Here is a 16,364-nt window from a genome sequence, read left to right as displayed (position 1 = left end):
AGCGAGTTTAAACGAGTTGATAAATGAGCGAGTTTAAGTGAGCATTTAATGAGCGAGTTATGAGCAATTGACTCACCCATACACCAGACGTATCCAAAGCTTTTCTTAATGTCAATTTGCAATAGAAACTCAGCAAAATATCACAAATTTCTAGTACATACATGATAGTTGAAATTAATCTTGCAAAACATCTCAAATTTCAAGTTCACGCAGGCTTCTTTGTGCCAAAAAAAAAATGATATATTTGTGAACAATAAAAATAAAACACATCACTTCTTAGTTTGACTAATAATAAAGAATTCGAGGAGCTAATTTTTAGAAATTATATTATTTAGTGAATTAAAAGATCTTTATGTGATAGAAATATATGAAAGCAATATTTCTAATTATTTCCTCCCTCATAAGTCATAAGTAGTGATAGAGACTTTAACTTTACACAAATAAATAAGAGTGAGTCTATGGTACTATGCATATTACGATTTGTTACCGTGCTACGGCTCTATATTTGAGTTTTCAAATTCTAACGGTTGATCCGAACCGTTCATCTTGTTCTCCATATTAATATGTGTTTGGAGACCAAATTTTACATTTTTTGAAAAAATTTTACTATTTTTTTAGATTTATTGAAAATCACTGTTTTTGGATGGTCCAGAATTTTCAGATCAAGTGATTTTCTAAATATCTAAAAAAATAGTAAATTTTTTTTCAAAAAATGTAAAATTTGGTCTCCAAACACATATTAATATGGAGAACAAGATGAACGGTTCGGATCGACTGTTAGGATTTGAAAACTCTAATATAGAACCGTAGCACGGTAACAACCCGTGATATGCATAGTACCATAGACTCACTCAATAAATAATTACTTATGAAACTTAAATAATCAAAAGCACAATAAAAATATCAGAAAATTAAATAATCGTTGAAGGTTTCCACACAAGAATTCTGAATTCAAGAACTACAGGGGCTAAACTAAACATAATCCTTGCCTTCAAATACCAAGTCTAAACCGAACTCGAACCTCCAATTCTAAACTGTTCAAACTTCACAATCCATGTCTTCCTCCCCGCTCCGGTCACCGACCGGCGAACTCCCTCAATCACCACAGAGTTTCCATTCACCTCTCCAGTCACCGTCCCACGGGCCCACATCGTCAGACAACCACTCAACCCGTCCATCTCCATCCCTCAATAACAAAAACAACACCACCGATTCCTTTTCCCGATCACCGACCAATGGAAGCCTTCACTCACAAATCCCACGGTCACCAAATAACATCCAGTCACCGTCCCGTGGAACCCCGTCGTCAGGCAACCACACAAATTCACCATCTTCGCTCCTGAACAACACCACCACCAATTCCCCCCTCCGATCACCGTCAAATAGGCCAGCATCATTAAATCACCTCTCGATTCCCCACTCACCATCCAATAACAACATACAAGACAACTATAAAGAAAGCCAATCTAACAGTAAATGGGTGTTATCACCGAAACTCAACCCGCTCCATCTAAGATCATCCAAGCCGTCCATCCAAATCCAGCCTCCCTCTTTGCACTCATTATCAGAGTCAGAGCCATCTCCATCCTCGTTGGCAATAATCCCCAACCCGATCAACGAGAGCAGCAAACGTGCGAATTTTGACGAGGAAGCGATCGACTCGCCGCTGAGGACAGTAAATTTGGATAGGAGCGATGGGCCGGGCCGGATAACGGCCCGTGGAGGTGGCGGAAATACAGTGGTGGCGGAGGCGGTGTGGCGAAGTGAGGTGAGACGGGCTGCTTTTTTACTAAGGGTGTTGGCTGCCGTGCTGTGTTTGGTTTCGTTTTCGGTCATGGCAGCTGACCGGACCAAGGGGTGGGATGGGGACTCGTACCAGCGATACGAGGAGTACCGGTACGTCAGATTATTACTTTTTTGTTTAAATTTGTGAATTAGTGCTGATTATTCTTTTCTATTGTACTTGTTTTGCAAATAGATAGATGATTTCGTAAAGAAATATTCCAAAATTATATTAGAGAAATTATTTTTTAATATTAATTATTAATTAAGTAATGCACCACTAATATAAGGATGCTTCAGCTCTAAGGAAAAGTTATATTCCAGAAGATCCTTTCTTCCAAATTTGAGCAATTTCCTAAAGTAAAAGAAGATACTTTAAATCCACATTGAGCCAAATTTTAAGTAGCTTTAGGAATTGGAAGCTAGAATATGATTCCTACTAAGAAAAGAAATAATTATGTTGGTTTCTTACGACCTCATAATACACACTTATTTTAGTTAGAATGTGTATTTAATTATGTTAGAACATAGATTTGTTTGAATCAAAATAAATATTTGTTTACTTTAACGTAAAACATATGGTGACGGTCGTCATACGTTTTGACTATAGTCAAAATGTATTCTAAGAACTGCCAGCAAAATGCGTGCTTATTTGAACACAAAAATAACATTGATTAATATTGAATGAGAATGTTGAGACAACTATAATATTTCTTAAAATTAAATTAAGTAACAACAACCCATCTTTGGGAAATTTTTTTTTTTGTATTACTAGTCTTACCTTTTTTAAATCAGGTAGGGGCAAAAATTTTTTGAACAATTATATTACTCCCCCCGTTCCATCCCCCCACCATCCCCCCATTCCAAATTATTTTAATCTCATTTCAATCTCGTTCACATATTTCACGATATATGAGAAATTTTGCGAATCTAAAATCACGAACATTTTCTACGTAATTTTATCTTTCAAATGAGATCCATGATGACATACTTTCGGACAAGTTATTACAGAAGTATTTATCCCTCATCGTGCAAGTATTTATACCTACACAGACATATGAAAGTATTACTATCAATTATTATAAGTATTTATACTGATATATGAAAGTATTAATATCATGTATTATAAGTATTTATATTGATATATGAAAGTATTAATATCACGTATTATAAATATTTATACTGACATATGAAAGTATTAATATCAAGTATTATAAGTATTATATGCAAAAAAAATATTTTCAAGTATAGGTATAAATACTTGCATGATGAGGGATAAATACTTCTGTAACGACTTGCCCGAAAGTATATCATCATGGATCTCATTTGAAAGATAAAATTACGTAAAAAAAGTTCGTGGTTTTAGATTCGCAAAATTTTTCATAGATCGTGAGAAATATGGACGAGATTGAAATGAGATAAAAAAAACCCACCTCTAAAAATGTGCATGGTCCCCCATGTGATTTGAGATTCCCCCCACCCTCCATGAAAAAAATGTGCATGGTCCCCTAAATACTTTCGTGCTTAGGGATAAATACTTTTGTTCTTCGAGATAAATACTTCTGTACGTAAGTATTAATACCTTATGAAAAAAAATGACAGCTGGAGTTTTTTGGCATTTTGTGCGGGGTTAATTGCGGGGTTGGTTTTGCGGGGTTAATTATCACTGTCCAAATTTTTTTAGTTCTTTATCTATTAAATTTCAACTTGTGATCCTATGTGAGGTTAATTAGTTAACTATGCTACGTTTAATTCTCTAATCAGGTTCAAAATTTAATTGTTTACTAACCGATTATATGATAAAAAATCTTTGATGTTCCAATTATATAATCTATCATAAAGAGATCTGACGCCAGTTGCATTTTTTTTGTGCCAAATCATACGATCCACATCATAAATGAAAGCACCTTTTTCAATCAACAGAAGTTCCAAATAAGTCAAGATGACATATCGCATCATTTGTATGATTATGTTTTTTTTTTTTTTTTTTGTCCTGCTCCAGAAATAAATTTGGCTCTAGTCCTGATAAAGAAACAATATAAAAAAAAAACAGAGGAACGAGAAGCTAGTCTTAGAAAGAAATTTTAACTTTTTTTAAGAAACTTTTTTTTTTTATATAATATCTATAAAAACCGAACTTTGAGTTAAAATAATTAATCAAGCGATTTGTGTTACTTTCAAAGCGAGTATTTAAAACATCTTGAGGCAGGGAGAAAAAGAGGTCACGTGTCATTTTTATATATCATGCTGTCAACATAAGGAGTTAATAGGCGAATGAATAATTGAACTAGAATAATCACCGTTGCTATCATATTATTAATTATTTGGTCCATTAGGTGATGCTTTGCTTCTTCAATAAAATATTCAATGTGCACCTTTCGAATTAAAAGTAGGAGATCTATATAGTGCTTGGCCTACAACCAACATGCTTTCTTTAGGTACCTAATTTTAATATATATTTATTTGAACTTTTATTTTAAATGAGACATTTTGTTAATGCAATGACAGGTTCGTTTTCACTGTGAATGTGATAACATTTGTATACTCCAGTTTCCAATTATTGACAGAGATCTACCGAGTTACCACCATGAAACATCTTATACGCCCACCCCTATCTTACTACATGGATCTCACCATGGATCAGGCTAGTCAATTTATTTCCTTCTCCATTCCTTCTTTCTAAATACTTCAAATTAATTTTATTGAGTGAGGCTATTGTACTATGCATAGCGTAGATATTTTCGTTTTTAAAGTGCAAATAGTCAATATGAGCAGTTCAACGTGATTTCTATATGAAAAATAAACCTGCAGACTAAATTTTATTTTTTTTAGAATTTTTTTGTTATTATTTTTATATAGATAGAAAATCATTACTTTTGAATAATCTAAAATCTTTAGATTAAGTGATTTTCTATCTATCTAAAAAAATAGTAAAAAAATTCTAAAATGTGAATTTTTATCTACAAGTATATTTTCATATGGAGATCATGTTGAACAGTTCAGATCGGTTGTTTGAACTTAAAAAATGTACATATTATGCATAATACCGTACCCTCACTCTTCTTTATTAACTGGTTAATTAACTCAACTAACTAATTTAACCTTACATCTGTAGATATTGGCATACCTTATGATGTCATCATCATCTGTAGCAGCATCGCATAATGATATTTGGGTCTCGAGATTCGGAGGCGATGAATTCACAAAGAAAATCAACGCGTCGGTGGCGATATCTTTCTTGGCATTTATTGCTCTTGCTCTCAGTTCAGTCATATCTACATATGTCCTCTTTAGATGGCTTGCATAGGCTAACAAGATCCATATATCATCTATTTGTATGTATAAAGGGATCTTTAGATCTTGTAAATTGAGGTAATTAAGATGCATGCAATACCTCTTGAGAGAAACGCATTTCTTAAAAAAAAATATATATTATTCTGTAAGGATAATAGAAATATAGATAAGTATAGGCTTACATTATTGCATACGTATAAATGGGCACAGCAAGAGAGCCTTGGTATCTTAAATAAGTTAGCTTTCTTGAAGGTTTTTGTAAAGGTATAATTGTACTTGGATTCTATCCCTTAAAAATCTTCAATATGAATCAATGCATTTAATTATTTCTTTGGGTCTGAGATGTAATTAAAGTTCTTAAAATTTTCTCCAATAACAGATACAATATTTAAATATCTGACATGTTCTTAATTCAATGGGCTTTTCCCTTGAAAACGAAAGAAAGCTTATGTTCTGTTCTTAGCCCAAAAAAAGAAATTAAAAAATGCTTTGTTTGAATAATAAAACACAAAAAACAATAGAAAGAATTTTCGTTTTACTGACTCGTGCTCTGTGGATTCAATACACACTATCAGAGCAGCCTGTATGTTTCTCACTCTAAATTCAAAGTCCGTTGCAAATGAAAGAGAACAGTAATTGAAGTGATAAGATAATTGAAATTTTTTCATGATGTTACTGATTCAAATTGTTATGAAAATAAAACAGATTGTAGAACTTGTGTTTCCGTTTATTCCTTGGTAAATCTTGGTCAATGTCCTTTATAAAATATATTTCATATCGATGTTACCTATCTATTTGTCGATCTATTATATTCTTGTCCTTCAGAACTAATTATTTTTTTTAAAAAGGTAATTGATTAGTTTATTTTTAATTTATTACATCATTTGAATATTTTGATTTAATTAATAATAAAACAAGGAGAAGAGTTTGTCAGTGTATTAAATTGAATTGCACGCTAGGACTAGACGTTAATTTAAATGACAAATATTAGCTAGGCAATAGCATTGTGTAGCATAGATTTGGGAAGAGAAAAAAAGCAAGCACAATTTGATTTTGTAATACTGTTAAACCATACAATATCTCTCATATCATTTTTGCATTTTTCCCGGAGTACAAACTAATCGTAAAACAAATCAATTATAGACAGAAATTAGCAGTAATTATAAAATATTAATAATACAATCAAGCATTAGTCTGAAGATCAAGCTAAAATGGCAATGGGGCTACGAACAACATGACTATTTGAGACCCATCTCAAGTCTCCAAAACTATTCTCCTTCTTACCACCAACCCATTTGAAAACAATCTTGAATGTCTTTTTTTCATATACTCGAGTGAAATTTAGAGTATTCGGCACCACAGTTGCAGATACTCTTCTGGGCACTTTGATCAAACCCGTGTAAGCATCCTTCTCATCTCCCACATTGGTCACAGTTCGGTAAATAACTGCCGTGCCATTTGACAGAGGCACGGCAATTGATGGGTAGTTCAATTGCTCTTGAGGGATTGCCTTGATCTCTGCACATTTGACGGGAGGTAACGGTTGAATAAGTGCTTGGATTTCGTAATCGCCATAGCCTAATCCACATAAATAGTGAATATACTCTTTCGGATTTGTGTCATAGACCAAACCAGGATCTAATGCTTTATTTGGATCCACATGACCAGCACCCATGTCGAAAGCATTAGCCGGTAAATAGCTCCCATTAGTAATCGGCTTTCTATTACGTGCTGTTGTGTATGCAGTTGTCATAATTGCCGATTTAATCGCAGAAGGAGACCAGTTTGGGTGTGCTTTTCTAATCAAAGCTGCTAATCCACTTAGGTGGGGACAAGCCATGGAAGTGCCTGACATGAGATCAAAGCGAAAAATCTCTCCTTCTACTACTTTAGGTGGCACCGCTGCTAAAATATTTACTCCCGGGCCCGTAATATCGGGCTTCAAGATCAATCTACTTTGCTGATTTGGCCCGCGAGATGAGAAAGAAGCAATGGAAGGAGACCACAGGTTATTCATCACAACACCTTTGAAGATGAATGTCGTGACAGGATTTTTGGTAGATCGTATGCAGTTCTTTATTTTCTCACCGTCGAAATATGTAACATCAGAGGCTGGAAGAACATGCTTATCTGCGATTGTATTATATCCGTCTTTCTTAGAATTCACAAGTACCATGCCAACTCCTCCAGCATTTTGCACCACTTGGCCTTTCTCAATTCTCGTGCTGCCCCCACGATCACAAACAACGATCTTGCCACTTACTTGGTTTTTACTTAGTGTTCCATTCAAGCATTGTCCAGTTTCGACTTTGCCGATCTTACCTAGATACACAAGTGGAAACATCTTAAGCATCCAATTATTTGGTTGGTATATTGACTCCCCATCAAGTTGAATTCCATTGCCAAGTTTGACCGTAGAAATAAATCGCCTGTTTATAGTGCTTGCTGCCACTGTAAGAAGCCAAGGTGCCTCATTAGAGAGTGTAGATGGCAAAGGCCCTTCATTACTTGCAGCCGTGCTAACAAATACCCCCTTAAGATTTGCAGTGAATCCCCCGATAGCAATTGCGTCATTGTAGAAAGGCTTTGACACACCTCCAAGAGAAATAGAGAGCACATCACAACCATCTTTGACAGCCTCCTCAATCCCTTTCAATATATCCGCCTCTTCACAACCGTCCTCGGTACAAACCCTATAAACTGCTATGTGTGCCTTTGGTGCCATTCCCGAGGCGGAACCCATGACAGGCCCGTAAAAACTCGTATTCTTCACAATTGCTCCAGCCGCAGTGCTTGCAGTGTGGGTTCCATGACTACCAAAATCAAAAGGAGGGATGTGTTTCAACTCCTCAGCACCAGCTTTTAAGAAAGACTTGGCACCGATAAGTTTGTTGTTGCAAAAGGTAGCATTAAAGTCACAATGACCCTTCCACTTGGCAGGAGGCCGTGGCATGCCTCTGCCATTAAAAGAGGGGTGATCTGGCCAGACACCCGAGTCGATTACGCCAATAATTATGCCCTCTCCCATATTTTGGGCCCTTCTCCACAGCCCACCCGGCCCACGTAATTTAAGGAAGTTCGGAGTTTGAGTTGTTGTCAGTTTGTAGCGGTTGTTAGCTAATATGGCACGCACAAACCACGGGTGTTTTGACATTTCTTGCACTTCCATTTCAGTCAGTCTAGCTGCAAAGCCATTTACAACTGTAGTGTAGGAGTAAATTAACCGAGACGCACTAGAATTCTTGCAGACAGTCGACAGGAGAGAATTGTGCCAGTTCTCTGCATTTTCATGCACTGAAGTGTCGATATTTTTGGCTTCTCTAACAAAAACAATGTAATTCTCGAGCTCGTTTCGGCCGTCATGGGCTACAGTGCTTGACGCAAAGAAGAAGAGGATAGAGATGCAAAGGCAGTGGAGAAGAGGGGCTTCATTGGAGCCCATTTGGAGAGAGAGAGCTTGGTGGCCTACATTTTTGGTGCCGAGAGGCAGTACTAAATAAAAAACGTGCTTTGTTAGAGAAACTGTGATGGTTTTTGGGATCCCCCTAAATAAGAAGATCGGTAAATAAATTGAAACCACAATCCTAAATTTAGGTAACTAAGAACCCAAATGACTAAGATTCTTTTTGTTCTGTTTTTTATTTTTTATTTTGTTGTAACGCCTATGTACTTGGATGTTTTCTCTAACTAAGAGAAATTAAGGGTGTTAATATTTCTTTGTATATAAAATACAGTATCACATTATGCCAGAATGGTAAATTTTCCCTCATTATTTCTTATATTTCTGCAAAGATGATACATTAATGCCTGTAATAATATAAAATTTCATTAATTGAAATTAATAAAAAGGACGCTGTTGATGAATTATTTTTATCCAGAGGGAGAATCCATCATGATACATGACTGACAGTCCTTATTAATGCAAAAAAGTAAATGAAAGTGTTCAGTACCTAAATTTGAAGTTTAGTCCTTATTAAAAGTTTATGTTTATGTGTTTACATGTTTTCATTTTAATGGAAAATCATTTACAATTATGGGTGTCAATTGCATATTCAAGGTTCTAAATAGCGTTTATCGCGTCATAGCGGGGAGCCTCCAGAAAAAGCTATAGCGAATAGCGACGCTATAGCGAAAGCTATCCCAAATAGCGTTTTTTTATTTTTATAAAAATTATATTATATATTTGTACTAAATATCAACATTATTTAGTCTCATAGAACAATAAATAATATCAAATTGATTAAAAAATTATAATATTCATATTGAACCAATACAAAATCCAAATTGCGACTCAAAATATTTATAGTAATACTAATATCATAAACTATCGATCTTTTTCTATTTAAAATATCTTCAACATCATAACATAATTTATCTTTTTTCTATTTAAATTTCAAAATAACCTAGAAATTGAAAAGAAAAAAAAAATCATACTTCTAGTAAAATAAACAGATGATCCTTGAAGAAATTCTTGTTAGTCCCTAAAATTTCCATAATTTAGCAATTATTTATTTGATTTATCATCAGTTAAAAAAAACCAAGAGCAAAATGAAAAAATTATTATAGCGGACCTGAATTTGATATAATGTAATATTCATCAAAATTAAACAATATCTTCACCATTTATTTATTTTAAAGCTCATATAAATTGAAAAAAAAAAAACAGCAAATGTTGCATAGCGCGCGCTATTTGCGCTACACGCTATACGCTATAGCGGACCGCTATTACCGCTATAGCGTCTGTAGCGCAAATAGCGTGTTTTAATGCCATAGCATAGTGTTTGGTCTCCAAAAACGCTATAGCGCGCTATTTAGAACACTGTGCATATTGCATGTTGTTGTGGGAATTGAAGGATTGATTTATTTATAGAAATTAGGAAAGCAAAACAAGGTCTCATCCTTATTAGTTGTTAGTATTAATTTTGGGTTTTAAATATTTCTTGCTACTGATACACCTACTTGATATTAATTGGCCTTAGTCATGCTTCAAATTTTAAGCTGTGGTAGCAGGAACACAGAGGCAGCAATCACATCTTTCACCACTGCCATATCAAGATAATTAATAAGTTTATAGCAACATTATCTAAGACAGAATGAGTTTTCTATAGTTATTGAGGAATGAATTTATAAGGCAGACTTGGTTGGTCTTAATATATAAATTATAATTATTCATTGGTAACTAGTGAGAAGTATATTCATATACAGACCTAGCGGGAACATTCAAGAAACCTGATTTTTTTTCAAATAACATTTTATTGGGTGTATTTTTTGCCACTTTTTCAAGAAACCTGATTTTCTCTTTTCAATTTTGACGAGTAGTGACCTAAATTAATATGTAAATTATTTGTTAGCCAAGTGATGAGATAACATAATAATTTATATGGTTTAATGGATTTAAACTCATATTGATTGGAAGTATAGATCATGTGTGACTTGTGAGTTTGCTATACCAAATTTAGCTGAATTTTGTATTGATACCAAATTTAGCTGAATTTTGTATTGATACCAAATTTAGCTGAATTTTGTATTGACGCGAAGTATATATTTATGAGAAAATGTTTCTGTCCACTAGGTTTTGTCCACCATTTGTCCACAGCACTATCTATCAATAGACTTCCAACGACGCTTTCAAACTACCTTATTTAATAACTTTCCGATCTCTTTCTTTCTCTGTTCTTTTTTCTCTTCTCAATTTTTCCCATCAATCTCCTCTTTCATCAAATTCTCTGCTCCGATAAATCTACATCTCTTTTCTTTCGTTCATCAAAATTTATCTTCTGATCTGATAATAAGAGAAATCAAATCCAATGAACTCTCTCTCTCTTTTCATTTTGTTCTCTTCTAATCTACACCTGTACCTTCGCGTGTAACAAAATTATTAAAAACTCGAATCGAATCTGGAGAATCGATTCCAGGCGCGCAGCGAAAAAGGAGCGACTGGTCTCTGCTAATCCTGTGGAAGGTGAGCGATATTACTTGCATTCTCGTTAATCCGCTAATCCTGTGGAAGGTGAGCGACTGGTCTCCGCTAATCCGCTAATCCTGTGGAAGGTGCGCAAAATTGCAGTATTTCCTGTTGATAAAAGGAAAATTTTGGAGTCTAGTAGTTGGTGACAACGTGAGGGGATTTGTTCTTCAGGTCAACAGTAAAAATAATGCATTTAGATTGAAAAAATATATATAGTTTGCTGAATTTATGTTAGATTACTATATATTGAATATGGTTTTGTATTTGAATCATGCATCAAGCAGTGAAATGGCTGTTTCCAAATGCAAGAATATGTACTATTTTTTTTACAGTATTTTACAGTATTTCCTTGTTAATTTTACAGTATTCATCTTGTCATTTTACAGTATTCATCTTCTGGAAATCTGGAAGAAAGAGATGATAGAGAGGCGATATGGAGTATTGATCTGTTAATTTTATAGTATTGCCCCGTTAATTTTACAGTATTCATCTTGTCATTTTATAGTATTCATCTTGTGGAAATTTGGAGAAAAGAGATGATAGAAAGGCGATATGGAGTATTGATTTGTTAATTTTACAGTATTTATCTTGTAATTTTACAGTATTCATATTGTAATTTTACAGTATTCATCTTGTGAAAATCTGGAAGAAAAAGATGATAGAAAAACTTCTTACTCATCCGAACAATATTCAATTGAAAATTCTACTGTATACAAGATTGAATTTTACAGTATACAAGATTCAATTGTAAATTTTACTGTGTAGAAGATTCAATTTTACAGTATACAAGATTCAATTAAAAATTTTACTGTATACAAGATTCAATTTTACAGTATACAATATTCAATTTTACAGTATACAATATTCAATTTTACAGTATACAATATTCAATTTTACAGTATACAATATTCAATTTTACAGTATACAAGATTCAACCCAGTGCTAATAACCGCTAATAACTAACTCTAACTGCCAATAACTTCCTATAACTATAATTTTCGAAAGTACAGTTTGAAAGTACATTTATTTTGTCCTGTTGTGCAAGTTGCAATCTTTTTCTAACTATCATGAGACCATTTCAAATAGTTGCTGGATGTTTTGTGATTAAGTGATATATTTTATGTGATATATTGTATAATTATACAGCATGTAGAAGTGATTTTACAGTATTCGCGCAAGTCAAAGCTGTGGACAAATGGTGGACAAAAGGCTGTGGACAATTAGACACCTCCTATATTTATTTAGTAAATATAGCAGAAAATTCAGCTAAAGAATGCATATTACTTGGTAGCTGAATTTTGTGCTAACACATGCTTGTTATCTATATCGAAATTCAGCTTCCAAAGTTTTGCTATATTTATACCTTCTTTAGCTGAATTTTGTGTTCATGCCTTATTTATTTATTATATATTAATCATTTATTTGTTAATTACTGGCACATATATTAATCACTTGTTTATTTTATCTTAACGGATAATTAGTTTTGATCTGACAACGAAATCATGAAAACATAGAAATATAGGATAATAGCAGTGCATTGAATTTGCATAGAAAGATTGCCCTTCCTTACCATTCCTTTCACTACCCTCCCTCTGTATCTAACTAAGGTATTAACAGGAGACACAAAGCAAGTTTCATATATAATGAAAAATTATTTTTCCCATTTCAAACCGTCCCTTTTGTCCTCAGAATTCACATTGATCATGAGAAGTCGATATATACGGTTAGGTTACAATTTCAATAAGAAAAAAATCAATCAACAATCGGGATGTCAATCTGGAGAGCAATAGTGCTGCGAACAACATGATCAGTTGAGACCCACTTCAAATCTCCAAACGTGTTGTTCGTGTTAATCCCATCCCATTTGAACTCAATCTTGAATTTCTTTGTTTCATTTACTCTACTAAAATGTAGAACAGCAGGATCAACAGTCGCAGAAACACCTCTTGGAACATTGATCAAAGCTGTGTAAGTGGCCGGCACCTTTCCAACATTAGTCACAGTGCGGTAAATAACTGCAGTACCATTTGATGAAGGCACACCAATTGATGGTAAGTTCAACTGCTCTTGCGGGATCGCCTTAATCTCTGCACATTTTACGGGAGGTAACGGGTGAATAATTGTTTCAATTTGGTCATCGCTGTAGCCTAACCCACAAAAATACCAAATATACTCTTCTGGTGTTATATCGTAGACCAAACCGGGATCCAACGCTTTCTTCGGGTTGACATGACCCGCACCCATTTCAAATACATTTGCTGGAATGTAGTCCCCATTAGTGATCGGCTTCCCGTTTAGGGCTTTCACGTAAGCAGTTGTCATAATTGCTGATTTGATAGCAGCAGGAGACCAGTTAGGATGCGCGTGTTTAATAAGAGCGGCAATTCCACTTAGATGTGGACATGCCATAGAGGTGCCTGACATGACGGTGAATTGCATCGTCTCTAAAGGCGGCACTGCAGCAAAAATGTTTACTCCAGGTCCAGCAACATCTGGTTTCAATACAAGTGCACCTTGTAAGCTTGGTCCACGAGATGAGAAAGGCGCAACAGAAGGAGACCATTTGTCATCCAACACAACACCTCTAAAAATAAATGTTGCCACGGGGTTCTTTGTTTTTCGGATGTATTTCTTGATCTTTTGACCGTAAGAATAAGTAACATCAGAGGCTGGAAGGATATGTGGATCGGGAAATGTTGCAAACTTGTCTTCCTTATGATTTACAAGTATCATGCCGACTCCTCCAGCATTTTGAACCACCTCGCCTTTTTCAAGTCTCGCAGACGTGCCACGATCGCATATTACAATTTTGCCCCTGACTTGCTTCTTATCCAGATTCATGCATAGTGTCGCTAAGTCACTTCCATTTTTTTTGCCGAAATACACGATTGGAAACTCCTTTCCGGTCCAATTCTTGGGTTGGTATAACGATTCCCCATCAAATTGATGCCCATTTCCCAATTTAACTGTAGAAACAAACTGCCTGTTTATGGTGGTTGCAACGACTGTAAGGTGCCATGGTGCCTCATTGGAGAGTGAGTACGGCTCCGGCCCATAATTACCGGCAGCAGTGCTAACAAATATGCCCTTAATAATGGCTGCAAATGTGCCAATAGCAAGAGTGTCATTATAAAAGGGTCTAGACATTGATCCAAGTGAGATGGAGATCACATCACAACCATCTTTCACTGCCTCCTCAATTCCTTTTAATATATCCACCTCTTGACAGCCATATGAGCCGCACACCTGATAAGCTGCTATGTGGGCCCGTGGCGCCACTCCGGAGGCCAAACCCATGGGCATCCCGAATAAACTCGTGTTCCCAACAAATGCTCCTGCTGCAGTGCTTGCCGTGTGGGTCCCATGGCCAATGACATCAACAGGAGCGATATGCTTTTGTGTTTCTTCACCAGCCTTCAAGAATGACTTGGCACCTATAAGCTTGTTGTTGCAAAAAGTGGCATTGAAGTCACAGTGACCCTTCCACTTGGCTGGTGGGGCCGGCATGCCACTGTCGTCGAAAGAAGGGTGTCCTGGTGAGACACCCGAGTCAATTAAGCCAATAATGACACCTTCACCTTCATTTTTGTTCTTTTTCCACAACCCGTGGGACCCACTCAGTTTAAGGAAATTCGGAGTTTGGGTAGTCATCAGCTTGTACCGGTTGTTAGCTAACACAGCATGTAGAAACCATGGTTGTTTCGACATTTCTTGCACTTCCACCTCAGTCAGTCTAGCTGCAAAGCCGTTTACAACTGCGCTAAAGGAGTATATGAGTCGAGACGGCCCAGACACTTTGCAGACTGAAAACAAGAGGGAATTGTGCCAGGTCTCGGGACTGCTGGTAATATGACCGGTTGGTCGAACAAAAACCATGTAGTTTTGGAGTTTGCTTCCGTCATTGTTTGATACTGCAATGGTTGACAAGGAGAAAATAAGGATAGGGATGTAGAGGGAGAGGAGAAGCGAGGATCTCTTGGAATCCATTAGGAGAAGAGAATCTGGATTCCTTAGAATTTCTGGAGCTGAGGGACTTTTATATAAGTTATATGAAACTGTGGTTGTTTAGGCAAACAACTTATATTGGAAGATCAGTAAACAAATTGATATTGGAAAGTCTTAATTTAGACAGATCTGGGCTTGAAAGAGGTTTTGTTCACTGATATTGAACAAATATTAGTTACTATTAATTTGGAACATACTTTCTAAATTCTTGAAATTGAATAGGTTCATCTCTTTGACTGTAACTAACAATATACTGAATTTAGAAATTGAATACGTTTGATTTAATGAGTCTGTTCACTGATAAATCAAACGAACCATGGTTTTATATATTTCTTTTATGTCTGCAATAAATCAAACCAACCGGTCACTATAATTACATGACCTTTTTTTTAAGGTTAGCGGCTTTAAATGTCAACTAACAATTTCATTGATAAAAAATGTATTTACAATGGGTCAAATGACCGTAATTTTTAATTTATTCTTTTATTCTCATAAAATATTCTAAACTAATCTAGTATTCTAATTTCTAACAACTATCTCGCTCCACGACTGAATCCACATTTTCAAGTACCACCGCCCTTCGACAGTAACCGGATACTCACTGTCGCGCTCTAATCGATCACCGTAATTAATCGCCATCTCGCTCTACGATCGGATCCGTTTCTTCAACCGCCACCGAGCTCTGACGACGGTCGGATCTACTCACCGTCGCACTCCAATCGAGATGTGAACTCTACACTCCGAACTCCGACGGTACCAGACTCTCGGCTCCAATCGGCTCCGGTTCCTCCCCCCTCCTTCATTCTCCTCTCCGCTTGAGAAGATAAAACCGAGAGAGAGGGGAGATGTTGTGTCGGAATGGGAAGGTGTGAAAATAGTAAAATTAGGTGAAAGGAGAGGAGGGTAATGACGGCCGTCAAAACCCTCTATAATTACATGACCTTCATTGAAATTTTTGCAATTCGTTTTAAGCTGTATCTCTATACGGCTATACCCTGCTATGTGAAGATGGTTACTTTACAGCATCATCGTCTAATGACTTGGCCACAATGAACTGGTAAAAAAGGTTGTATATATAAAATCGGATGTGGAGGAGCAAAAATGTAACTCATTAATTTTTGTATGTCATTAGAACATTGTTTCATCCAAGAGATCAAAACTTTAGATTGAGCTTCCACACTAAATTTGAGATTCCAAAGTAGCTCACATAATAAATTAAATGAAATCTCGAGTTATCCAAAAAACTTCATTCAACTCGATTTCTATTTGTGGCGTTGTTTCAGATTTTTTTTTTTTTTGTTACACTTATATTGAC

The 16,364-nt window shown here is 35.5% G+C and overlaps 1 protein-coding gene and 2 pseudogenes across 1 annotated transcript; 1 reads left to right on the top strand and 2 right to left on the bottom strand.

Moving 5' to 3' along the window:
- The first annotated feature begins 967 nt into the window (after positions 1-967).
- LOC144546664 (uncharacterized) lies at positions 968-5,390 on the top strand. The gene is made up of 3 exons (XM_078295197.1): positions 968-1,896; positions 4,291-4,426; positions 4,898-5,390. The coding sequence occupies exons 1-3, from the start codon at positions 1,055-1,057 to the stop codon at positions 5,087-5,089; spliced, it is 1,170 nt and encodes a 389-aa protein (XP_078151323.1). The 5' UTR covers positions 968-1,054; the 3' UTR covers positions 5,090-5,390.
- Positions 5,391-6,277: 887 nt separating this feature from the next.
- On the bottom strand, positions 6,278-8,518 carry LOC144546644 (subtilisin-like protease pseudogene; annotated as a pseudogene).
- A 4,278-nt stretch (positions 8,519-12,796) lies between these two features.
- On the bottom strand, positions 12,797-15,031 carry LOC144546643 (subtilisin-like protease pseudogene; annotated as a pseudogene).
- Positions 15,032-16,364: the final 1,333 nt, after the last annotated feature.

The sequence above is a fragment of the Carex rostrata genome, chromosome 30 (genome assembly GCF_964058835.1).
Source record: "Carex rostrata chromosome 30, lpCarRost1.2, whole genome shotgun sequence".
Lineage (NCBI taxonomy): Eukaryota > Viridiplantae > Streptophyta > Magnoliopsida > Poales > Cyperaceae > Carex > Carex rostrata.
Note: the sequence above shows the minus strand (reverse complement) of the source record. Positions and strands in the feature narration are given on the sequence as shown.